Genomic DNA, 25,726 nt, shown 5'->3' with positions numbered 1-25,726 from the left:
TCCCAGGGCTGTAGCCAGAAAAAAATTTCGGGAGGGGTTTTGAAAATTTCGGGAGGGGTTTAACCCCTAGCACACACCACTCCCCACTACAAACCTGTCAATATCTGCTTGAGATAGTGCCTGGAAGGACTCTTAATGTTTTGTGTCTCATAGACTTAGCATGGGGATTTGGTTAACCAGTTAAAATTCATGAGTAAACCAGGTTTTTTTTATAACCTGAAAAATTTCGGGGGGGGGGGGGGTTGAACCCCTAACCGCCCCCCCCCCTCGCTACAGGCCTGCTGAGTCCCCTTCGGGGTGAGAAGAAGGGCGGAATATAAATACTGCAAATAAATAAATAAATAAATTTGAACCTGGGACCTTTTGGTCCACAAGTTCAGCAGCTCAGCACTTTAACACACTGTGCCACATGGCCATACAACCCAGAAAACTCACAACTACCCAGTGATTCTGGCCATGAATGTCTTCGGCAACAGATGAGCATCTGTTGGGAGGGCTTTGATTGTGCCTTCCTGCCTGGCATGGTGTTTCGGGTTCTGAGATCTCTCCCTCCTTTCCTCAAAGTTGCTGGTCCCTTTGAGGTCCAGCTTCCACCCAAAAGTTCCTGAGCGTGAGCAGAAAAGCATCGCCTGGCCTGAGGCCAACAGAGCAAGTGAAATACATTTTCCCTTTTATGGGAGGATTTCCTTTGCAGAAGAGAGTGGGCAAGCACAGGGTCTTTTTGTCAAATCTAAACTTCTTTATTGGTTTTGGTCCCAGGCGGGGAAGCGGCCATCCCTGTGCCGTCCCTGCGGTGTCTGCTTTTGGAGAGGGTACTGGGTGGGTTTGGTCCTTGCTGAGGAAGTGCTGGCAGAAGGAAGAGAAGAAGGAAGGGGGTCCGAGGCTGCCCTTAAGCGGGCGTCCGGTACTTCTCGATGACCTCTCGCAGCCCTTCGGAGAAATGGAGGTCGGCGCCGATGGTGAGGTAGCCCTGCACGAGGAGGAGAGGGTTGGAGGGTCAGGGACCTTTGCACCCCACATTTGCACCCCAAAGACCCCACGTGCGACCCCCTCCCTCACCATGTGGTTGGTGATCACTTCCTTCATGAAGTCCATCCCTTCCGGAAGCGGGATCTGGACGCCCTTCTTGGTTTTCTCTGCAAAGGGAAGCAAGGAAGGAGAGCAGAGTCAGGGCTGTGAAAGGGCGTGGGCAAACTTTGTGACAGGGGATGATGGGTAGCAGAGTGTAATCCAAGAATTCACCATCTCGGTCTTCACCTGCTTCTCCAGACTGTCTCCCCGTGTGGAAAAACAGCACTGGACAAACACACTCCAGCTGACGAGAGTTCGGTTGGAAATCCAACGGCAATAAATCTTTATTTACATAACTATATACAAATAGAGCAAATCAGTCCTTTCCTCCATGAGTGCTCTTGCCGAAGCGACTCATGCACACACACACTGCTCTCAAGACACTCCTCTGCATTCCACAGGACAAGGAAAAAAGTCCCGGTCAAAACAAACTTGACCCCATTGGCCCTGTGATACGTCAATCATAGCAGACTCTCACTAACTCCATAACTGCTGAAATGCCTTGCCGAAAAACTAACACATAAGGCATTTCTAACAACCCAGATTGATTTTAACATTTCACAATACACAATACCCTGACACTTTGTCCCTCCAACCTCAGGCCCCTTCCTTTTGTGAGGAATGGTGGGAGTTGCAGTCCAAAGTACAAATATAACAGTCCGACCAAGAACCCATGAGATCATACCTCATGCACCTGCCCTTCCTTTTCTCCAAATACTTTCAAAATCATTTTCCCCCCATAACCCTTTCTTTACTTTCAAATTTGATGTTAGCTTGTCATTCAGTGCCATTCTTTATACCAAACTTCTTTATACCATTCATTAATTTGTATTTTCATTTCTCCTTTCCAATATTTTGCAATTAGTAATCTATTTATTTATTTATTTACTTACAGCATTTATATTCCGCCCTTCTTTCTCACACCGAAGGGGACTCAGGGCGGATCACATTATACACATATAGGCAAACATTCAATGCCTTAACATAGAACAAAGACAAGACAAACATAGGTTCCGAGCGGGCCTCGAACTCATGACCTCCTGGTCAGAGTGATTCATTGCAGCTGGTTACAGCTGGCTTGCTCTCCAGCCTGCGCCACAGCCCGAGCTGCTGTTAATAGCATGTCTATTAAATTTTTTTCCCTCTTATCTCTCTCATCCTCTTTTTTAATTAAAAGTAATATTTCCACTGGATTCCTTCTAATTTTTATATTCATAATATTTTCCATTTCCCTTATGACCAATTCCCAAAAGCCTTTTAAATGTTTACATATCCCACCACATACGCATGTAGGTTCCAATTTCCTGGCACCCTCGCCAGCATTTTTCATTATTATTCTTATTCATAATATTTAACCCTCTTGGTGTTAAATACCACTTCCAAATTAGTTTGTAATCATTCTGATCAAGAAGCTCTTAAGGGGCCAAGGGATGCCTACCATTGATGAGGGGCATGATGGCCAACTGCAGCAACGTCTTCAGAGGTCCCTGCAGCGGGATGAGCTGAAGGCAGAAAAAGGGAAAGGGGCCCATTGAGATCACAAAGCAGTTCCTGACTCAATCGGCATCTGGTTCTGCCCTCCAAGCCCCTTTGAAGAAGCCCCTCATCCCAGGATGGGCCCCTCCCTGGCCTTCCCTTGACCACCACTCGCACTCACCGCTAAGGATTCGAGGGCTGACTGGTTGGAGTAGATCCGGAACCTGCGCAAGGCAAAGAGAGCGGGAACTGAGTGCGGTGCTGGGATCATAGCCGAGGGCCTCTCTCCCCCGTTTCCATGCATCATAGAATCATAGAATCGTAGAGTTGGAAGAGACCTCACGGGCCATCCAGTCCAACCCCATTCTGCCAAGAAGCAGGAAATCGCATTCAAAGCACTCCCGGCAGATGGCCATGCAGCCTCTGCTTAATACACAGGCATCCTCTGCTCACAATGGAGGCCCAGGTCTCTGCTGTGAGCAGATCTGCGTTTTTCCATCTACGTCAGGCTAGGCGACTGGCTCCCTACCTATCTAGGAACGACCTGGCGACGGTCATCCAGGCGACGGTCATCTCGAGGCTCGACTACTGTAACGCCCTCTACATTGGCCTTCCTCTGTCAGTGATCCGGAAACTGAAGCTGGTGCAAAACGCGGCGGCTCGTCTTCTCGCCGGGGTGCCGGCGAGGTGGCATATCACCCCAATTCTTCAACAGCTGCACTGGCTTCCGATTGAGTACCGGATTACTTTCAAGGTATTGGTACTAACCTTTAAGGCCTTACATGGTTTGGGGCTGGCGTACCTGAGGGCCCGCTTATCCCCCTACCAACCCCAGAGATTACTTCGGTCCAAAGACCAAAATTTGCTTGAAGTCCCTAACATACGGACTTATCCTTTGTCTTCCACTAGGCAGAGAGCCTTCTCGATTGTAGCCCCTCAATTATGGAATGCCTTGCCGGTTGAAACTCGAACCACCCGAGACTTACTTGCCTTTCGGAAAGCCTGCAAAACCTTGCTCTTCCGACAAGCTTTCGATGGGTGAAAAACTCGGGGCTATGTCTGTTTTTATTGTTTTTATTGTTATTTTAAAGCTAAGTGTATTGTTTTAATCTATTTCTGTAAACCGCTCCGAGCCAAACTGGGAGTAGCGGTATACAAGTTTAATAAATAAATAAATAAATAAATCAAGGCCACCCATACCTTCTCAGGTCCAGCTGGACTTGGAGGGCCTTCTGGCGCAAGGCCACCCTGGCACTCATGCGGGCCTCCTGCCAAGCAAATGCAAGCCGTTTAGTAGGGACTCTGGAGATGCCGCCCAGAGGCATTGGACCCTAGTGACTCAACAGATCTGTGAAGCTCGGATCAAAGTCCAGGGTGAATTCCATCATCCACAGCTGCAGTGGAAGCCACCTTCTCCCCCATCCCTATTGCAACTCTCCTTAGCAGATTGCCGCCCGGCCTTTGCCCATCAACGTGCAGGTGGAAACACCCCGTTGAGCCTGCGCTTGGGTCCAGATCCCTAGGGTCTCACCATGGTCATGCTGGAGAGCTGGACGAGGGGCTGCTCCGGGGGGGCCAGGAAGATGTCGAAGAGGGCCGTGACCGAGACGGACATCCCGGAGACCTGGATGCTGCACCGAGGGGCGGAGGTGGCCTGCAGCCGCAGCAGCAGCGGGGCGTCCATCACCTCCGGGTTCTGCGCCAGGAAACCAAAAATAATGCTAATTAGGGTGATTAACTGCAACGTTCACGCTGGCTTCCATCTGACAAAGAACTCTTCTCACAGCCTGGACTTCCCACGGATATATACTAAACTTCCTTGCCTAGTTTCTCCATGCCTCACAACCTCTGAGGATGCCTGCCATAGATGTGGGCGAAACGTCAGGAGAGAATACTTCTGGACCATGACCATACAGCCCGGAATACATTCAACAACCCCAAACCAAAACTGATTGGGAAATGTTCACCCAAAACCAAAGGCACGGGTCTGTCTCGGCAAGCTGCCCGCTTCCTCTTCCCGCCTCCTGCAAGGAAAAGTGATTCCAAATCCTGGTTGACCTTTAGCCTTTCCTTCCAGAGGCCGGGTCAATGGTCAGCCCTGCTGTCCCTTCAGCTCTGGGAACCAGGCTGTCCATTGGTCAGTTCAACCACATCGCTTTGAACTCACCTCATCTGTTTCTATCTGTTACTAACATTTTTTTTCAAGTCGCTTCTGGTGTGAGAGAATTGGCTGTCTGCAAGGATGCTGCCCAGGGGATGTTGCCCAGATGTTTGATGTTTTACCATCCTGTGGGAGGCTTCTCTCATGTCCCCGCATGGGGAGCTAGAGCTGACATATGGGAGCTCACCCCGCTCCCTGAGTTCAAACAGCCGACCTTTCGGTCAGCAGTCCTGCCAGCACAGGGGTTTAACCCACTGCACTACTTCAGTTGTTACCAACATGGGGCAGGGAGAGATCCTCTTTGCAAGCATGCTCCCTTCTGCTGCTTTTTCACTCAGGTCGCTGGCATTTTATGCAAATGCCCCAGGTCTTGTTTCCCCTTGACATTCCCAATAATTGGACTTGTGTCCTCCCGGATTGTTCCCCTGAAGAGGACAGTGTTTTCTGCATAATACACCTTGCAGAACTTGGCTGTTGCTGGAGGAGGAAGGGCTCTAGGCTTTGGTTCAGAGGGGGGCAGCAGTCTTGGCATTGCCTCACAGGGCCCTGTCCATCTCCTCCGTGGAGCTCACTCCAAACCACTGCTCTTGTTATTATTAATCAAGATCCTCACAAAGTGTGTTTAATGAACTAGTTTCCCCTGGCCTGACCCCAGCTTCATCCTGTCTTGCCTGGCAGCAGCTGCTGTGAGCAACATGGCTCTGTTCTACGTTGGAATGCCAGGCGGACACTTCCTTCTTCTCCATGACCCCAGCCAGCCATCTCCAAGGTGACCATCAGAGGCAGGGCCTCACTGACATTGCTCCTCACACCAGGGATCCCTTGTGTCCTTTGGCTGCATCCCGATCTAGAGAAGAACAGACCCCCGGTGCTCACTGCAGCTGCTGCCCTGTAATGCCAGATATGGGGAGGCTTGCAACCCCCAGGAATTTCCTACACTATTCCCACCATACAGAGAGATCAAGACTGTGAATAGGTTGCACGTTTATGACCGCCATTGGAAATTTCAGCCTTTATTTGTATGCACACGCTGCCTTTTCCGCAGAACAGGAACTACCGGGTGAGAAGGGCGGGGTATAAATGCTGGAAATGCATTGCAGTTTTGAACTACACTGTACTTGGTTTAATTTGCAAGCCACCATGAGTCTCATGAGGGATCTCTGGTGTGAGGAGCAACTGTGAGAGAGGCCCTGCTTCTGCCTGAAGCTCACATTGGTGATTGGAGGTCATTTGGCATCCTAACAGACTGCAGAGCCATGTTGCTCACAACAGCTGCTGCTTGTCAAGGCAGGGCGAAGTTATGTAGTTTTGTACTAAAATTAAACACAGTGTGAAGCATACCACTGAAATCATTAAAGCACAGTACAATTAGACCAATGCAGCAGGCTCTCCAACACCCTTTCCTCCCAAACCTCCAGTTCTCAAACGTCTATCAGAATAAAAGAGCCTTCTCCTGCCTGACCCCAAAAGTGACCTCAGGGAAGGGTCTCTCCTGCTCTCCAGACAAAGGTCAGGACCAGTCGGTCAGTGTGTCTGAGCCACGAGACTGACCACCCTTTTAAGCTCAGCTGAGACCATGTTCTGCTTGCCTTACCATCATGACGATGCTCCCGAAGAACGAGGCTCTCAAGAGGACCTCCAGGTCTTTGGGCACCTGAAACGAGAGCAAAGAGTGGGGTCTTCTGTTGAGGCTTAGTGTTCAAATATCTCAAGTGTCTATTTCCAATCAGACACTAGAAACGAGGAGATGTGAAAGTGTAAGTATTTGTTTTGGAGGCAAGTCTAGGTACTTCAGACAGCAGCAACTGTAATTGCTGAAGCTCTACAGAAGAGTAGGCATGGGCCACCTTGGGTTCTCCAGGAGTTTTGGACCTCAACTCCCACCATCCCTAACAGCCTCAGGCCCCTTCCTTTTGCCCCTCAGCCGCTTAAGCGGCTGAGGGGCAAAAGGAAAGGGCCTGAGGCTGTTAGTGTCAGAGTATTTTGCAGCGCAGCAACAGTTGGATGGAGTCAGTGGAACGCAGAACGAAGAGACACCGAAAGACGTTGATAAAACTATATGCAAAATTTTACTGCACAAGACAAACAGGCTTGTAGACAATGGACACAGGACTTAACACCTAGGCAGACAGCACTCAACTCAGAACTGAACTAATGTAATCAGTAATGTACACACACTTGTGTCTGGACACTCCTCAGTTTCAGCCACACATCAAAGTCATCATAGCTTCTAGACCAGGGGTCCCCAAACTTTTAAAACAGGGGGCCAGTTCACGATCCTTCAGACCGTTGGAGGGCCGGACTATAGTTGGCCACCAAGCAATAATAATGAATAATAATTAACAACAACAACAACAAAGAGGGTTGGAAGAGACCCTTTGGGCCATTGAGTCCAATCCCCTTCTGCCTTTGTGCACCAAAAGCACAAGCAAAGCATCCCTGACAGATGGCCATCCAGCCTCAATGTTAATAATAATAATAATAATAATAATAATAATAATAATAATAGTAATAACAATAATAATAAAGAGGGTTGGAAGAGACCCCTTGGGCCATTTAGTCCAACCCCCTTCTGCCTCCGTGCACCGAAAGCACAAGCAAAGCACCCCTGACAGATGGCCTCCCAGCCTCAATGTTAATAATAATAATAATAATAATAATAATAATAATAATAATAATAATAATAATAATAATGGTTGGAAGAGACCCCTTGGGCCATTTAGTCCAACCCCCTTCTGCCTTTGTGCACCGAAAGCACAAGCAAAGCACCCCTGACAGATGGCCACCCAGCCTCAATGTTAATAATAATAATAATAATAATAATAATAATAATAATAATAATAAAAAAGAGGGTTGGAAGAGACCCCTTGGGCCATTTAGTCCAATCCCTTTCTGCCTTTGTGCACCAAAAGCACAAGCAAAGCACCCCTGACAGATGGCCATCCAGCCTCAATGTTAATAATAATAATAATAATAATAATAATAATAATAATAATAAAGAGGGTTGGAAGAGACCCCTTGGGCCATTTAGTCCAATCCCCTTCTGCCTTTGTGCACCAAAAGCACAAGCAAAGCACCCCTGACAGATGGCCACCCAGCCTCTCAATGTTAATAATAATAATAATAATAATAATAATAATAATAATAATAATAATAATGGCTGTAAGAGAAGAAGAGACCCCTTGGGTCATTTAGCCCAACCCATTTCTGCCCTTGTGCCGTGGGGGCCGGATAAATAGCTTCGATGGGCCGCATCCGGCCCCCGGGCCTTAGTTTGGGGACCCCTGTTCTAGACTGTAAAACACTCTGGATGATGTAATCAGTATGCAATACAGGCAAGACACAAATTTCATTTAAACACTATCAATACACAAATCCCACATTAACAGTTAGGGATGGTGGGAGTTGAAGTCCAAAACTCCTGGAGAGCCCAAGTTGGCCCGTGCCTGTCTTGGACACACCTTTCCCGGGCACGCTGGCTCTTACAAAACTCTCCTCTTACAAAATCCACACTTTTACAACCTTAGCTCCTTCACTTCCTGCCTCTGGCCCCCCAAACCGACCCACGGATTCCCCGAGTCGAACCTCCGAGATCTCCATGTTGAGGACCCCGGCTTGGAAGTAGGCGAAGAGGGCCGAGTCGAAGAAGAACTCGGAGACGGCCAGGTACACCATGCGCTCCGTCTCCTTGAGCAGGGGCTCCGGGGCCGCGTTCAGCAACGAGATGTTCTCCTCCCGCAAAGGGAAGAACATGCCCTGAAGAAGGAATGGGACGAGGAGGAGAGAAGAAGAGGAAAGGGTAGAATGAGAAACTCTCACACCCCTAGGCTGCATAGGCGCCTTGAAACAATACTGGAGCCCCAGAATATAAGCAAACAAGCTGTTTATTGAAGGCTATAAGTAAGCACAGGCAAATAAAGTTTAGAGTCAATAAAATGGGTTTAAATCCACAAGAGCAATGTACTTGAAAATCTTAAAGCAAGAGTCTAAGGAAGTCACTCAAAAACCATAGTCCAAACTGTCAGGCTCACTTCAAAGGACCAGTCTGAACGCAGATCAAAGATAGCTGCTCTCAAATCCAATCTTTATTGAAGAATACATGACTTTGGAAAAGTCGAGAATGACCTAATGTTTACATACATCCATTTTTATCACCTCTGATGCAACGTAACACCACACGCAAATATCATCATCAAACCCCACCCTCTGGATCACATTACTACTATTCCCACACACTATACCAATTATAATTGTTTATACTTTCAACCCTGAGTTCCCAGGCTCATACTATCTTCTCCCGCCAGGTGCTTTCAGGGTTATTTATGTTATGACGCCAGGTCCAGGGCTCGGAAATTCAGCCCTGGGATCTGGCTCCATGACACCAAACCAGATATCGAACTATGAAAGGAATCAAGACTAGTCCAAACAAGGTTCAATTCCAAGGCATGAGACAAACTGGAACCATAGGAAACAAACTAGATTGCAGGATTAAACTCCAAGGTAATCCAAGGTAATAGAAATCCAAGCAGCAAAGTTACTGAAACATTGAACTAGATTCAAAGGCAAAACAAGGCTGGGACTTGAAGCAAAATCCACAGCTGCAAGAATATACAGGAACACGGAGCAAAGATCTTTCTCTCTTGAATTGCAATGTTGCCACCTCTGCTAGGAGCCTCCGGTGGCCTAGGGGATAAAAGCCTCATGACTTGAAGGTTGGGCTGCTGACCTGAAAGCTGCCAGGTTCGAATCCCACCCAGGGAGAGCACGGATGAGCTCCCTCTATCAGCTCCAGCTCCATGCGGGGACATGAGAGAAGCTTCCCACAAGGATGGTGAAACATCAAAACAGCTGGGTGTCCCCTGGGCAACGTCCTTGCAGACAGCCAATTCTCTCACTCCAGAAGCAACACCGGTTGCTCCTGACACGAAAAAAAAAAACCCTAAATAAAACCTCTGCTATGACAGAGAAGAACCAGGCATTTAAGGAAAATCCAAGGTCTTTCTTCCATGAGAAAACTCTCGTGAGAAAACTATTCATTAGAGTGCTTCAAAAGCAGTCGTTTACTTCTCCGCAAACATTCTCATTCCCTCCTTTGATGAGTTATCGCTCCCCTCCTGTCGAACTCATTATCCTCCTCTAAACTAGAATGCCCACCTGGCACCTGGAGAGCTGGCCTTGACTGCTGAGAGGAATGCGGTTCACAATGCCTGCTTGCAACCATTTGGTCTCTGGTCCCAGAATCCACTGGGACAAACTCTGGCTGCATCTCAAGCCCAAACCCAGAGTCCTCTGGCAAAGCAGGTGCAGGGACAATGCCTGGCTGAATGGGCCCAATCCAAGCTCAGGCTGAGCGACAACAGAGACAGTCAGAAGGGTCCCCCGTTGCCAGTGCTATGTTCCCCAAACCATGCAGAAAGTGGGGGAATGACAGGTCCTGGGTGCGGGATCATGGCATCCACAAGGGACCACAAGGGCCAGGCCTCCCCAGAAATAATAATATCTCTGTGTCCAGTTCTGGGGAAAATAGCTCAAGAAGGAGATGGGCCGGAAGAACGGCCAAAGCCCTGGAAGGTATGGATCCCTCTGAGGGAGCTGGAGATGTCTAGCTTGGAGAAGAGGAGATCCAGAGGGACATGGGAGCCATGATTAAATATTTGGAGGGATGTCCTAAGGAAGAGGGAGCAGGCCTTGACTTCTGCTGCCCTGGAGCCTAGGACTCAACGGAGCCACGGGTTCACGTGACGGGAAAGGAGATTCCATTGAACATCAGCATGGGCTGGGCTTGAGCCCAGCAGGTTAATCCCCAAGATGCAATCAATCTTGCCAAACAGAAGGATGAGAGTTCGAAACCTGGGTCAGGGTGAGTTCCAGCTTCTGCCTACCTAGCAGTTCGAAAACAAATGTAAATAGATAAATAAGAACTGCGTTAAAGTGGGGAGGTATTTAGGCTCGCCATTTCGATCAGAAAAAGGAGAAAGTATACAAAAGTTTGATAGGGAGATGGAGCAACAGCACCCGCAATGGCCAGGACTTAGCACAGCCTACAAAGATGCCGAAAGATGGGAAAGCCTATATCTACCCCTATCTGTTGTCTGTTTTGCCATTGTTAGAATTGGCATTCAATGTTTGTCATATCTGTGATCCCCTTCAGGGTGAGAAGGGCGGAATACCAATACTGTAAATAAATAAATAAACTCTGTGATCATAAGGAGAGCTGTTCAGCAGTGGAACTCTCCACCTCGGAGTCTGGTGGAAGATCCTTTATTGGAAGCTTTTAAACAGATGTTGGATGGGCATCTGTCTGGGGGGCTTTGATTGTGATTTTCCTGAATGGCAGAAAGGAGTTGGACTGGATGGCGCTGGGGGTCTCTTCCCAATCCAGGATTGTATGATTTTATAATAATTGTAGTCCTAACAATAACAATAATAATAATAATAATAATAATGCTGTAAGAAAATCGCACAGACAGACTACAAACAGAGGCACAACTATGTGGCCCAAATGATTCATTGGAACTTATGCCTCAAGTCCCACCTCCCAGCAGCAAAGAACTGGTGGGATCACAAACCTGCAAAAGTCTTGGAAAATGAGCATGGAAAGATACTGTGGGATTTCCGAATCCAGACTGACAAAGTTCTGGAACACAACACACCAGACATCACAGTTGTGGAAAAGAACAAGGTTTGGATCATTGATGTCGCCATCCCAGGTGACAGTCGAATTGACGAAAAACAACAGGAAAAACTCAGCCGCTCTCAGGACCTCAAGACTGAACTTCAAAGACTCTGGCAGAAACCAGTGCAGGTGGTCCCGGTGGTGATGGGCACACTGGGTGCTGTGCCAAAAGATCTCAGCCGGCATTTGGAAACAATAGGCATCGACAAAATTGCGATCTGTCAACTGCAAAAGACCACCCGACTGGGATCTGCGTGCATCATCCGAAAATACATCACACCGTCCTAGACACTTGGGAAGTGTTCGACTTGTGGTTTTGTGAAACGAAATCCAGCATATCTATCTTGTTTGCTGTGTCATACAATAATAATAATAATGCTGAGTCTGGATAGGCATCTGTTGGGAAGGCTTTGATTGTGCTTTTCCTGCATGAAGGCAGAAGAGGGTTGGAGTGGATGGCCTTTAGAGGTCCCTTCTATGATTCTATGACTCTGGAACTGCAGGGTCCCACGGGTGGCCGGTTGTGCCTGCTCACCTGTGGCCATGGCTCACCTGTGGCCGCACACACACCTCCTTCCAGATGCCTTTGGGGCCTGAAGGTGGACTCACACAGGCCAGGGCCACCAGCAGAGCCTCCTTCCCATCCAGCCCCTCCCTCCTTTCCCCCGCCCCCCATGCCCCTCCCCACAGGAACCTTGAAGGCCAGGTCCATGGTGCTTGCCGTGACCACGGGGTCATCCAGGAGGGAGTAGTCGATGCCAATGTGGTCGTCCACGGGGTTCCGCACTGCAAGGAAGAAGCAGGTGAGGTGAAGGGGGGCTGGGGAGGGGGACTGATGGGAGATGGTGGCGGGATGTAAACAGAGCTTATGATTATTATTTGTTATTATGCCCTGCTCTTGGTCACACCTATCCTGTTAACCCCTTCTTCAAGCTTCCACTAGTTATTCGTTTGTATATAACTCAGATTGTGTACTTATTGTATATGTTTGTATTAGTGTGCAGTTTTCCTTAGCTCTTTGTTGTGGGAGGGGCTGCAAAGCATGGGATCAGATCTGGGCTTGTTCAGGACTCAGACTCCATTTTTAGAAACAGTCTGCTCTCAGATGCCAGTAGAAACAGTACTGTTTAGAAGCCATGAGACCAGTGCGTCTCAACCTGTGGGTCCCTCCCCAGGTGTTTGTTAATTTGTGTATTGATAGTGTTTAAATGCAATTTGTGCCATGCTTGTATTGCAACTGATTGCATCATCCAGAATGTACCATAGTGTGGAAAGAGTTAATTGCCAAGAAGCTATGATGACCTTGATGTGTGGCTGGAACTAGGGAATATCCAGACACAAGTGTTTGTGCATAACGATTGCATCAGTTCAGTTCAGTTGAATTCTGTCTGACTAGAGTTCGAGTCAACTCTGGAAAGAGTTTTGCCAAGAAGCTATGATGACCTTGATGTGTGGCTGGAACTAGGGAGTATCCAGACACAAGTGTTTGTGCATAATGATTGTGTCAGTTCAGTTCAGTTCAGTTGAGTTTCTGTCTGCCTAGAGATCGAGTCAAGTTCTGTTGGAGAACAGAGCAGTCCTGTGTTCATCTGTCGTCTGCAAGTCTGTTTGTGTTGATTATTGTTGCATACAGTAAAACTTTGTAAATAGTTTTACCAACGTCTCTGAGTGCCTCTTCGTTCTGCGTTCCACTGCTTCCATCCAACTATTGCTGTGCTGCAAATACTCTGAGAGAGTTTTGGCCCACCAATTCGAGAAATCCCAGCCAGTTTACCAGTTGTTAGAATTTCTGGGAGCTGAAGGCTAAAAACATCTGGGGACCCACAGGTATGAGAACCACTTACAATGTGGAAACAGTATGTTTTTAGAAGTGTGTAGAAACAGAATGCTTTAGAGAACTGACTCCACGAGACTCAGTTAGGCTCTCAGACGAGAGAGATGCTTTAGACCAGTGGTGGTCAACCTGTGGGACCCCAGAAATCCTAACAGCTGGTCAACTGGCTGGGATTTCTGGGAGTTGAAGGCCAAAACACCCGGGGAGGGGCCCACTGGTTGAGAGCCACTGATTTAGAATACGGACGGACTGTTGATTGTCAGACAGATGCCACGTTTTACCTGCACAGAGAAGCTACTTCAAATCCTATCTGTAACTGGATTGATGTGCCAAGTACCTTTATGCTGAGTACATGAAGTTTGTGAGTTAACCAACTAATTACCGTATATACTCAAGTATAAGCCGACCCGAATATAAGCCGAGGCACCTAATTTTACCAGAAAAAAACTGGGAAAACATTGACTCCAGTATAAGCCGAGAGTGGAAAATTTCCAAAGTAAAAATAGATACAGTAGAGTCTCACTAATCCAAGCTAAACGGGCCGGCAGAAGCTTGGATAAGCGAATATCTTGGATTATAAGGACTGATCAAGGAAAAGCCTATTAAACATCAAATTAGGTTATGATTTTACAAATTAAGCACCAAAACTTCATGTTATACAACAAATTTGACAGAAAAAGTAGTTCAATACGCAGTAATGTTATGTTGTAATTACTGTATTTATGAATTTAGCACCAAAATATCACGATATATTGGAAACATTGACTACAAAAATGGCTTGGATTATCCAGAGGCTTGGATAAGCGAGGCTTGGATTAGTGAGACTCTACTGTACCAATAAAATTACATTAATTGAGACATCATTAAATTAAATGTTTTTGAATATTTACATAACGCTCAAATTAAGACTGTCCAACTCTGATCAAATCATTATTCTCATCTTCTTCAGTGTAAATGTGCTTATGTACCCTTTTAATAATAGAGTAAAATAATACATGTAATAATAATAATAATAATAATAATAATAATAATAATAATAATAAATACAGGAAAATAATACGTGTAATAATAAATAGATTAAAATAATAATTGCAGTAATAATAAGATCAGAGTGAAATAATAAATGTATTAATAATAATAAAAAATAGAGTAAAATAAATGTAATAGTAGCAACAATAATAGAGAAAAATAATAAATATAATAATTCCAATAATAATAGAGAAAAATAATAAATGTACCATATATTCTTGAGTATAAGCTGACCCAAATATAAGCCAACCAGGACCCTCACCCGAGTATAAGAGGAGGGGGGATTTTTCAGTCTTAAAAAAGGGCTGAAAAACTAGGCTTATATAGTAACTTTTAAAGAAGTCTGCTAATTTTGGTCACTTAAAAGCATGGTTTAGACCAAGATGTTTTAAGGGAGAGGAGATGTTTTTGGGCAACTGACAGAACACTTCTGAAACTCTGCTGTAAATGTGTGTATGTGTTTGGTGCATTGTCCCTAACAGTTCAAAGAGGATACCTAGGTATATCAGTCTAACAACTGAGAAACCTAATTGCCTTGCATGAATGCTAGTGGAGACTGACCACTAAGGGGACGGTTGACTCAAGCGAGTTTGTTATGATCTAAAAATCATGCCTTTCCACCCCCCCTACACATACACACACCTCCCCCCCTCCCCAAATGGGGGTCCGTCCTCCGAGCCCCGAACGCACCTGGCACGGTGTCCAGGACGGAGTTGAGCAGCACCAGGCCGGCGTGGTTCAGGACCGGGCAGATCTGGAGGCAGAGGGAGAGGGGTCATTGAAATCCATGGCAGGCAGCCCCCAAGTGAGCTTCTCTGGAGTCCTGCAAAGAACGCCTTCCTTGGAGGCTTCAAAGCAGAGGCTGAATGAGCCCCTGCCAGGAGACCTCGGATTGTGCCGTCCTGCCAGGCGGAAGGGGGTGGGCTGGATGTCCTTTGGGGGACCCTTCCAAGCCTAGCCTTCTCCGGACAGCCTGTCCCTCACCTGCTGGTTGAGGAGGAAGCGCATCCCGGTGGTGATGAAGGTGGACAGGAACTGGTAGACTCTCCTAGGAAGGAAGGCGGAGAGACGGAGTGAGGAGGGGGCACAAGAGGTGGTCCATCCGTTCCCAGTGGGAAAAGGCAAGGATCCTCCCCCCCCCCCCCCCCCCCGTCACACACACTGCATGGGCTACAGCATCCCTTTACAAGCCCCTGGGTCATAATCTGGGTGGCTGAGTGGATCACAAGCTGAACATGAGCCAAGAGTGTGATGCAGCAGCACAAAAGGCCAAATGCAATCCTGTTGGAAAAATGTCATCCAGCACTGCTTAAGTCTCTATGGTTGGATAGGGAGCCTATAAAAGAATTAGGGACCCCTTCCCCAGTTCCTTGTATGCTTTGATTAGGCTTCACCATTGTTTCCTGGTTCCCATCCTATTTAGGTCAGCCCACCCTTTGATGTTTCTAGAAATGTGATCTCTCCTAGGGCTTTGACGTAACTCCCCAAATTTGGCTTTTGGAATGTTTATGGCCCTAGAGAAGAAGAGACCCACCAGGCTTGGTCGCCATTCCCGCTTCCTGCTTTGTTCCAGAGAGGACGCACCTCTGTCCTCTAATAGCCAAGATGTAGTTATCTATAGAGCTTTGTTATTTTAATCCCTCTATGTGTATTAGAACAGGATAGATTAGCTAGTTAGCTCCAAACCTTTTCTATCCATCAATGGATTTCTTTTTAGCTCAATAAATGCTTTTAAACTTTAAAGCTAACTTTGCATCCCTTTGCTTTCGTGAAGACACAAACAGGCCTTCTGAAACTCACACTACACGTAAGTCTCACCGCTGTTGCATTTTACTCTGCCATTTTAATGGGAATTTACCTCATAAAGAGGGTGATTAGAGCTTAGCAGCTCGTCAATTCCCAACAGATCCAAGGCTGCGTCCATAGAAGTCTAGTGTCAAGATCCAGGGAAGTCCTCATCCCACTCTCTTCTGGGGACATTTAGCCCAGAGAAAAGAAGGCCGAGAGAAGGAACGCGGGAGCTATGCTTCAAGATCGGCAAGGAGGAGGAGTGAGATTCCTTTCGGCCGCTCTGCAGAACTGAGGCACAAAGGAGCAGCAGACTCAGACCAGAGGAAAAGAGGTCCCACTTCAACACTGGGGAGACTTTCCTGAAAGCAAGAGCTGCTTGATGGTGGGATATCCTGCCTCAGAGTATGAAAGAATCTCCTCTCCTGGAGGCCATTCAAGGCTGGATGGCCACCTGTTGGGAGGGATTGTATAGTGCCCCCCTGCCTAGCTGAATGGGGGGACTGGGTGACCTTTGGGGGCCCCTTCCACCGGAGGAATCCCGGATTCTCTGAGGAAAGGACGGGCAGTGGAAGCTCCTTCCTTGGAAGCTTTTAAGCAGCGGCTGGATGGCCAGCTGTGCTTTTCCTGCACAGAAGTAAGGGTTGGACCGGATGTCCTTTGGAGTTCCCTTCCAACTCTATGATTCTGTAAACAGCAGCTAGATGGCCATCTGTTGGAAGGGATCAGATGAATCATAGAATCCTAGAGTTGGATAGTTTTATAGTGTTTTAAAATTGTTTGTGTTTATACTGTTGTGCTGTTTTCATAGAATCCTAGAGTTGGAAGAGACCTCGTGGGCCGTCCAGTCCAACCTCATTCTGCCAAGAAGCAGGAAAACCACATTCAAAGGTGGTGACCTCCCTGGCAGAAAAGGGTTTGGCTGAGCGATCTTTGAGTTTCTGACAACTCTAGGATTCTACAACAGGCTGGATGACCATCTGCCAGGGGGGCTTTGACTGTGCTTTTCCTGCCTGGCAGAATAAAGGGGGCTAGACTAGATGGCCTTTGGAGGCCCCTTCCACCTCTAGGATTCCATTGTTGTTGTTGTTATTATTGTTATTATTAAGCAGAAGCTTGATGGCCATCGGTTGAGGGGGGCTTTGATGGTGCGTTTCCTGCCTGGCAGAATAAAGGGGGTTGGTCTAGATGCCCTTTAGAGACTCCTTCCAACTCTAGGATTCCATTGTTATTGTTATTATTATTGTTATTATTATTATTATTCAGGGGCTGGATGGCCATCTGTTGAGGGGGGCTCTGATGGTGCCTTTCCTGCCTGGCAGAACAAAGGGGTTTGGTCTAGATGCCCTCTGGAGGCCCCTTCCAACTCTAGGATTCCGTTGTTGTTCTTATTATTATTGTTATTATTATTGTTGTCATTATTAAGCAGGGGCTTGATGGCCATCTGTTGAGGGGGGCTCTGATGGTGCCTTTCCTGCCTGGTAGAATAAAGGGGGATGGACTAGATGCCCTTTAGAGGTCCCTTCCTACTCTAGGATTCCATTGTTGTTGTTGTTATTGTCGTTGTTATGCAGGGGCTGGATGGCCATCTGTTGAGGGGGGCTTTGGTGGTGCCTTTCCTGCCTGGCAGAGTCAAGGGGACTGGTCTAGATGCCCTTTGGAGGCCCCTTCCAACCCTACGATGGTCCCACCTGAGGGTCCCGGAGAAGCCTGCGTTCATGCGTGCGATGGAGGCGCTGCAGCTGCTGTTGGAGATCTTGAGGCGCCCGCTGCTGTCCTTGGAGAGCTCCAGCGCCGTGTGGATGTGGACGCCCTCGGCCGAGGCGTTGATGGAGCCGATGTCGTAGCTGGAACGAGGGAGATTATGATCACAACCGAGCCCCGTCTAGAGTCATAAGGACTTCCCTCTGCATCCGTTGTGGCTATTGCCACCTGCCTTGGCACCTCTACACTGACCACTTAAGTCAGAATCAAACTGATACTTGGGACCACTTTTGCTGTGAGGATATTGCACGGGAAACCCTGGAGCCATCCTGCAGCAGCACATTTTGCCACAGTTTGTCAGTGAATATCTTACCATATCTCACCATCGAGCCTCAACTAATTGATCATCATCATCATCATCATCATTTAATTACTTACTTACTTTAATTACTCCATCCAAGATGCTCTAGGCAATTTACAAGATAAAATTGTAAAGGATAAAAATACATACATACAAATATTGATAAAATTAACATAGATTAAAAGCTCTAGTAAAGAGCCAGGTCTTGAGTTCAGCATGTCAAACTACACAGAGAAGCCATTGAAATCCACAAGAAGTATGTGGACAACTTCAACAGAAAGGAGGAAAACATGAAAATGAACAAAATCTGGCTCCCAGTATTAAAAAAACTCAAAAATCAGAACAGTAAATAAGAAGCAACACTCTGAAAACAGAGGAGTTCCAGACATGAATCAATCAGGGGCAGCTAACGACTCTGAACAAAGGGTTCCCCCAGGTAGGAAGAAGCCAGGAGATGAAGCTATTCAATGCTAATCAAGGTGATTAACTACAACATTCACACTGGCCTCCAACTGACAAGAGTTCTTCTCTCACCCTGGACTTTCCACAGACATATATAAACCTTCCTTGCTTAGTTTTTTTCCAATATACCTCACAACCTCTGAGGATGCCTGCCACAGATGTGGGCAAAACGTCAGGAGAGAATGCTTCTGGAACATGGCCATACGGCCCAAACAACCCTGTGACAGCCTTCGACAACACAATTCAGCATAGTTTGTGCCAAGAAAACGAAGTTTCTAGACCAGAACAACTACTTTCAAAGTAAGGAAGTCACACTTTCAAACCAGAAACAGAACATTTTCCAAATGCCAGAGTTTCCCATGCAATATCCTCTTAGCAAAAGCAGTATTTGATACTGCTATGAGTGTTATTGGTGGCCCCAAGTTCACATGTTTTTCCACCCCAAAAAAGTATCTAGTAAAAGGGAAATGGGAACCGGCAGCTCCTCTGGTTCCTTTCAGCCTGAGCTTTCCTGGATTTTCGTCTCATTTGCACAGATGGGATTTCTTGCACAAACCCACATTCATTTACTGGGGGTTCGGACGGGTATATCCTGTAAACTAGGCATGGGCAAACTTGGGCCCTCCAACAATACACCCATAATAACGAAAAATTGAAACCCCAACATATATATATATATATTCATGTCAGGAGCAACCTGAGTTGCTTCTGGAGTGAGAGAATTGGCCATCTGCAAGGACGTTGCCCAGGGGACGTTGCCCGGATGTTTTGATGTTTTTACCATCCTTGTGGGAGGGAGGCTTCTCTCATGTCCCCGCATGGAGCTGGAGCTGAGAGAGGGAGCTCATCCGCGCTCTCCTCGGGTGGGATTTGAACCTGGCAGCTTTCAGGTCAGCAACCCAACCTTCAAGTCACAACAAGGCTTTAACCCACTACGCCACGGGGGCCCAACATATTAAAACAAATTAAGACTTAACAACTAAAACTAAATAAAAATGCAACCTGTTATATCAGACATAAAACAAAGCACCAAACATCGAACAGAAGTGTCCATTTCCCCACACCTTGGGGGCAAATAGATTGATCATTGCTCAAGGTGTCTATTGAGCTGGGCACGGATATGGATGGTAGCTATTAATCCGAGGAATAATAGTAGTATTACCATCTACTATTCCTACTCCTTGTAAGCCAGTGAGGAAAGGTACGTTTTCAGCTTTTTCTTGAAGGTGGGGAAGGAGGGGGCTATCTTTAACTCCTTAGGAAGGGAGTTCCAGGGGTGGGTGGGCAGCCATGGAGAAGGCCCTTTCTCTCGTTCCCACCAGCTGCGCTTGGGACGGAAGTGGGACCGAGAGCAGGGCCTCCTCCGATGCCTGCAGTGTCGGGCCAGGCCGTGGCACAGCTAGTTAGTAGCCAGCTGTAATGAATCACTACTGACCGAGAGGTCATGTGATTGAAGCCCTGGTCGGATTGAGCTCCTGACCATTCGAACCTGCGACGTTTTGGTCTGCAACTTCAGCAGCTCAGCGCTTTAACACACTGCATCACCATAAAACTTCCAGCAGCGTATGGAATAGAATTAGGAAGTACTCCATCAAGGACTCGGTGTCACAAGTGGACGATGAAGTGGCAGCTCCCTCTGTGGCCAGAATCGAGCATACCTTCATGCAGCTGGAAGCTGGAAAATGTTAAATTGCCTTTGTGTCTGTGTCTGTATGTCGTATGTGTAATGGCACTGAATGTTTGCCATGTATATGTACATTGTGATCTGCCCTGAGTCCCCTTTGGGGTGAGAAAGAAGGGTGGAATATAAATACTGTAAATAAATACATAAATAGTGGGAGTTGCGGTCCATCAAATAGTCTGGACCCTGAGCCATGACCATGACATTAGAGATGATGTCCTTCAAAGAGGAGCTCTAAGTGCAACTCCTGAAGCAGCAAACCCTTTGGCTCAGAAGTAAGATGACCATATGAGCATTAAATTCGAGTAAATAGGGTAATACAATAGAAGAAGGGAGAGGAAGCCCCTCACTCACAAGAACCAGTAGAGGATCTGCCGGCGGAAGCGGAGGGCGATGGAGGCGTTGCGGATGTCGAAGGCCAGGTGCTGCTTGGTCTGGAAGCGCAGGTCCGAGAAGGGCAGGTCCAGGTGGGTCACCCTCACGCTGGACAATGGGAAGCAAAGAAAGAGAAAGAGATGCCATCAGGGCCTGGGAGAGGGGTCCCGGGAGGCCAGGGCCAGGCGCATCACGGCAGCACAATGGTGAGGTTGACCATGGCGTCAAAGAAGGTCTTCCCAAACCACGTGCCACCTGCAGTGCCTCCTGTGTCAGCAAACAAGGTGTGTCAGCAAACAAAGACTGATGCTGCTCAAGTGTAGGGACTCTTATAACATTTATAATTGGCACAATTGTTTGGCTGAGTTCCAATAACTGCCACTAAAATAAATAAATTTCTAATGAGAAAGGAAAATCCATTGACAATGATGTTTGCGATGAGCCACATGGAGTGGCTGCAGAGCAGGCCTGGGCAAACCTTTGCCCCCCGGGTGTTTTGGACTTCAACTCCCACAACGTTTGCCCACGCCTGCTATTTTATTTTTTGTGTGTGTCAGGAGCAACCGGAGTTGCTTCTGGAGTGAGAGAATTGGCCGTCTACAAGGACGTTGCCCAGGGGACGCCCGGATGTTTTGATGTTGTTACCATCCTTGTGGGAGGTTTCTCTCATGTCCCCGTATGGAGCTGGAGCTGACAGAGGGAGCTCACCCGCACTCTCCCCGGGTGGGATTTGAACCTGCCAGCCTTCAGGTCAGCAACCCAACTTCAAGTCACGAGGCTTTTATCCCCTAGGCCACCGGAGGCTCCATATGCCTGCTATTGAGAAAACTACTCAAGAATCAACTGTTGTACACAAGAAGTGGAAAGGAAGGAATTCCAAACCTCATTTACCTGGGCGGTTATGTTGTTGCACTTCTACATTGTGTTTATTTTTTGTAACAATAGAACAGCTACATCTTACAAAACTACAGTTGAGTCTCACTTATCCAAGACTCACTTATCCAAGGTTCTGGATTATCCAATGCATTTTTGTAGTCAATGTTTACAATATATCGTGATATTTTGGCGCTAAATTCGTAAATACAGTCATTACAACATAACATTACTGCATATTGAACTACTTTTTCTGTCCAATTTGTTGTATAACATGATGTTTTGGTGCTCAATTTGTAAAATCATAACCTAATTTGATGTTTAATAGGTTTTTCCTTAATCCCTCCTTATTATCCAAGATATTCACTTATCCAAGGTTCTGCCGGTCCGTTTAGCTTGGATACGTAAGACTCTACTGTACATCAAAAGCAAACAAACTGACGAAAGACATACCTAGACTAATGATAGACACATCATCACTAAAGCTATTCTACAAAGCTCACATTTGCAGTCTGTTGATTTTTGCCCGTTATGATCCTTCTCCTTTTAGAGGTCTCTATATGTCCTCACTTTGGCTTTAATGGCATTCCTCTAATTCATCAATCCAGCAGCTGAACTCTGCCCCCGTCGTTGCTGCAAAAGCTGATGGAGGAGGAGGCCAGGCACCACTTCCAAACCAACCAACCAACCAACCCCAGGAGCAAGCCCTTCCTTCCTTCCTTCCTTCCTTCCTTCCATCCATCCATCCATCCATCCATCCATCCTTGCAACTTGGCCTCCCTTTGGCCCCTTTTGCAGGGGCCGAATTTGTTAATGTGGGATTTGTGTATTGATAGTGTTTAAATGCAATTTGTGCCATGCTTGTATTGCAACTGATTGCATCATCCAGAATGTACCATAATGTGGAAAGTGTTCATTGCCAAGAAGCTGTGATGACCTTGGTGTGTGGCTGGAACTAGGGAGTATCCAGACACAAGTGTTTGTGCATAACGATTGCATCAGTTCAGCTCTGTTCAGTTGAGTTCTGTCTGCCTAGAGTTCGAGTCAAGTTCTGTTGGAGAACAGAACAGTCCTGTGTTCATCTGTCATCTGCAAGTCTGTTTGTGTTGATTATTGCTGCATATAGTAAAACTTTGCAAATAGTTTTTACCAAAGTCTCTGAGTGTCTCTTCGTTCTGCGCTCCACTGATTCCATCCAACTACTGCTGCGCTGCAAATACTCTGACAGAATTGAGCTCTACGTGAGTCCTGCCCCCAAGAAAACCCAGGTGGAGAAAGCAGCCTAGAGAAACCTATGTGCCAGGTCCGCTCAGTGTTGCATTCGGGCACATATTCCATACACACACACACATCCACATGCCACATGATGCCCTCAACTCACTTGCTGATGTTGTAGTGGAACTGGCCCTCCTTGCCGTGAAGGTCCGGGATGGTGATGTTCTCCAGCTCTTGCTCCACAAAGCGCAGGCCCTCCTGCTTCACTGCAAAAGCCCAGGGATTCGGGGGAGAAGGGTGTCAAAGGGACCTATAGAGTTGGGGGAGGGGCTCCCAGGACAATCCATCCAACCCCCCCACCTTTCTTTCTACCAGGCAGAAAAAGCACAACCAAAGCCCCCCCAGCAGGTGGACACACAGCCCCTGCTTAAAGACCTCCAGAAATGCTTTTAAAGTAGGCTGCTTTCAGTCTCCTTGTGGAAAGAAAAAGCGGGGTATGGTAAAAAGGTAAGGGCAAAAAGGTATTATATAATAAGCAAATAAATAAATGGGACACTGAAGGAGACAGAAGGCCTGATCCCTGCAGCCCAGGAGCAAGCCATCAGGACAAATGCAATCAAGGCCAAGATCGAAAAATCAGCCGATGACCCAAAATGCAGACTGTGCAAGGAAACCGACAAAACCATTGATCATATCCTCAGCTGCTGTAAGAAAATCACACTGACTGACTACAAACAGAGGCACAACTATGTGGCCCAAATGATTCATTGGAACTTATGCCTCAAGTACCACATCCCAGCAGTAAAGAACTGGCAGGATCACAAACCTGCAAAAGTATTGGAAAATGAGCACGCAAAGAGACTGTGGGACTTCCAAATCCAGACTGACAAAGTTCTGGAACACAACACACCAGACATCACAGTTGTGGAAAAGAAAAAGGTTTGGATCATTGATGTTGCCATCCCAGGTGACAGTCGCATGGTTCGAAAACAGTTGTGAGTAGAAAAATTAGGCACCACTTAAGCCTGGAGGTATTTCATGTCACCATGAAAAGGAAGCCGGCAATCAAAGAACAGGAGGAAAAGTCTGTGATCGAGGGCTCGTTGTCATAGAGGGCCGGGCTGTGGCACAGCTGGTTAATAGCCAGCAGCCATAGATCACTGCTGAATGAAAGGTCAGGAGATCAAAGCCTGCCTCGGATTGAGCACCCTACCGTTTGATAGCCTAGTTTACGGTCCACCTGCAGCTGTGAGTACAGAATTTAGGGACTGCTTAAAGCGGGGAGGTCAATTTACGACACCATAAAACTGCTGGAGATCAAAGGGCGAGGAGGAAGTACTATGATCAAAAAGGCCTTGGTGTCATAGTGGATGAAGCAACAGCTCCCCCCTGTGGCCAAAATCAAGCATAACCTCCTGAAGCTGGAAGTTGGGAAAACGTTGAGTTACCTCTACTGTCTGTATGTGTGTTGTATGTCTAATAATGGCATTGAATGTTTGCCATGTAGACGTGCCATGTAGGTGTTTTGGACTGCAACTCCCACCATTCTTAACAGCCTCAGGCCCCTTCCTTTTGCCCCTCAGCCACTTAAGCTGAGAACTGTAAGTTGCAAGATTTGAATTGTTGTATCATGCCTGATTTTGCCTTTTTACCCTGTAAATGTAGTTGGACTGATTGGTTATTTATAGCTGTCAATCAATGTTGTTTGCACCAGTTATATTGCTCCCTCAGCTCAATTGTTTGACTCCACCCTTTCCTGGAGTGGGTCAGTGTTTCCTTTTTCTTTCCACCATCAAGCTTTCTATCAGATGGACGTGAGAGAGAGGCTTGGCTCTTGGCTCTAAAAGCCCTTGATTAAGTTACCTCTCAGCACCAATTCTGAGGTTCTTACCATTGAGACTTATTGCTTCATGTTCAGACCAACCTGGACGACGTTGAGGAGTCTCAAACGCCTTCAGATCAGTTCTTTGGCACCAGAGGAAGACTCTGTGTCTTCAAACATAGTCCATTTGGACTGAGGCTGAGGATTGCTCCGGCATTCACAGCCATTGAGAAAGAGGGACCTGGAAAAGCTTCTCAGTTGCAAAGCTCCTTGGACTCAAGACAACGAGAGACTGTAATGTATATTTTCCTTTACCCCTTTGAAACTTCCAGCTTATTGCCTTAAAGGGATAACCTTTTGAAACAATAAAACCAGTTTTGAGTTATCTACAGTGTTTTGATCCTTGGGAGTTCCAGCTTCGCTAAAGGAGGGCAAGAAGCAATCCCCTGGGGAAAGATGTCCGTCCATGCCTCTTTCGCTAAGAGTTATAGCCCCAGGCGCGACGGCACAAGAGTTGCAGTCCAAAACATCTGGAGGGAGGGCTAAAGTTGGCCCATGCCTGCTATATAGGAATATAATATAAGATAATGAGGATTGTAATGTAATCCGGGCGCCTCACCCAGCTCCAAGCCCTTGGCGGTGATCCGGATCTTGCAGCCGGGCGTCTCTGCAGCGTTGGCCAGGCTCAGGCAGGGAAGCAGGACGAGGACGAGGAGGAAGAGGCCGGGTCTGGTCGGAGGAGGAGGCATGGTGGAGATGGACCTGCAAAAGGGGGCAAGGAGGGGCTCAGGGTGGGTCAGGTGGAAGGAAGAGCCCCCCAAATGCCCTCCAGCCTTATCCCAGAAGGACTGCTGGGCTCTTGGCTTCCTTTTGCTCTTGCTCTCTGGATGAGGCATTGGGCTACTTTCACCCACTCAGCAAGACTTCCCCGGTTCCTCTTGCCATCCCATAACTCCTTTGGCTCTGAGCTTCAAGCGAACTCTGAACTGAGAAGAAGGTTGTGTTCCCATGTTCACTCTTTTGTGGACAAGTCTACATAGGGACCCCCAAATGCAGCATTGCCCAAACATGAGTCAAAGAACACAAAAGGCACGGCAGACTCACTCAGACAGAGAAATCAGCCATAGCAGAGCACCTGATGAACCAACCTGGACACGGGATATTATTTGAGAACACAGAAATGCTCGACCACTCCAAC

General features: G+C 47.2%; 1 protein-coding gene across 4 annotated transcripts in view; it reads right to left on the bottom strand.

Moving 5' to 3' along the window:
• Positions 1–718: 718 nt before the first annotated feature.
• Positions 719–25,726, bottom strand: part of pltp (phospholipid transfer protein) — a 42,935-nt gene continuing 17,927 nt past the window's right edge. For 3 of the 4 annotated variants that reach the window (XM_062979257.1, XM_062979256.1, XM_062979255.1), the window contains exons 2-16: positions 25,148–25,290; positions 22,873–22,972; positions 20,598–20,726; positions 17,727–17,882; positions 15,232–15,295; positions 14,938–15,001; positions 12,079–12,170; positions 8,294–8,464; positions 6,303–6,362; positions 4,079–4,243; positions 3,748–3,815; positions 2,729–2,771; positions 2,510–2,573; positions 1,060–1,136; positions 719–970 (exon numbers count right to left, since the gene is read on the bottom strand). In XM_062979257.1, coding sequence (XP_062835327.1) covers positions 890–970; positions 1,060–1,136; positions 2,510–2,573; positions 2,729–2,771; positions 3,748–3,815; positions 4,079–4,243; positions 6,303–6,362; positions 8,294–8,464; positions 12,079–12,170; positions 14,938–15,001; positions 15,232–15,295; positions 17,727–17,882; positions 20,598–20,726; positions 22,873–22,972; positions 25,148–25,277 — 1,464 coding nt within the window. In that variant the 5' untranslated portion in view covers positions 25,278–25,290 and the 3' untranslated portion in view covers positions 719–889. The remainder of the gene's footprint in view (positions 971–1,059; positions 1,137–2,509; positions 2,574–2,728; positions 2,772–3,747; positions 3,816–4,078; positions 4,244–6,302; positions 6,363–8,293; positions 8,465–12,078; positions 12,171–14,937; positions 15,002–15,231; positions 15,296–17,726; positions 17,883–20,597; positions 20,727–22,872; positions 22,973–25,147; positions 25,291–25,726) is intronic. The other variant, XM_062979258.1, reaches the window with a different exon arrangement.

Source organism: Anolis carolinensis, chromosome 4, assembly GCF_035594765.1.
Source record: "Anolis carolinensis isolate JA03-04 chromosome 4, rAnoCar3.1.pri, whole genome shotgun sequence".
NCBI lineage: Eukaryota > Metazoa > Chordata > Lepidosauria > Squamata > Dactyloidae > Anolis > Anolis carolinensis.
This window is presented reverse-complemented; position numbering and strand designations above follow the sequence as displayed.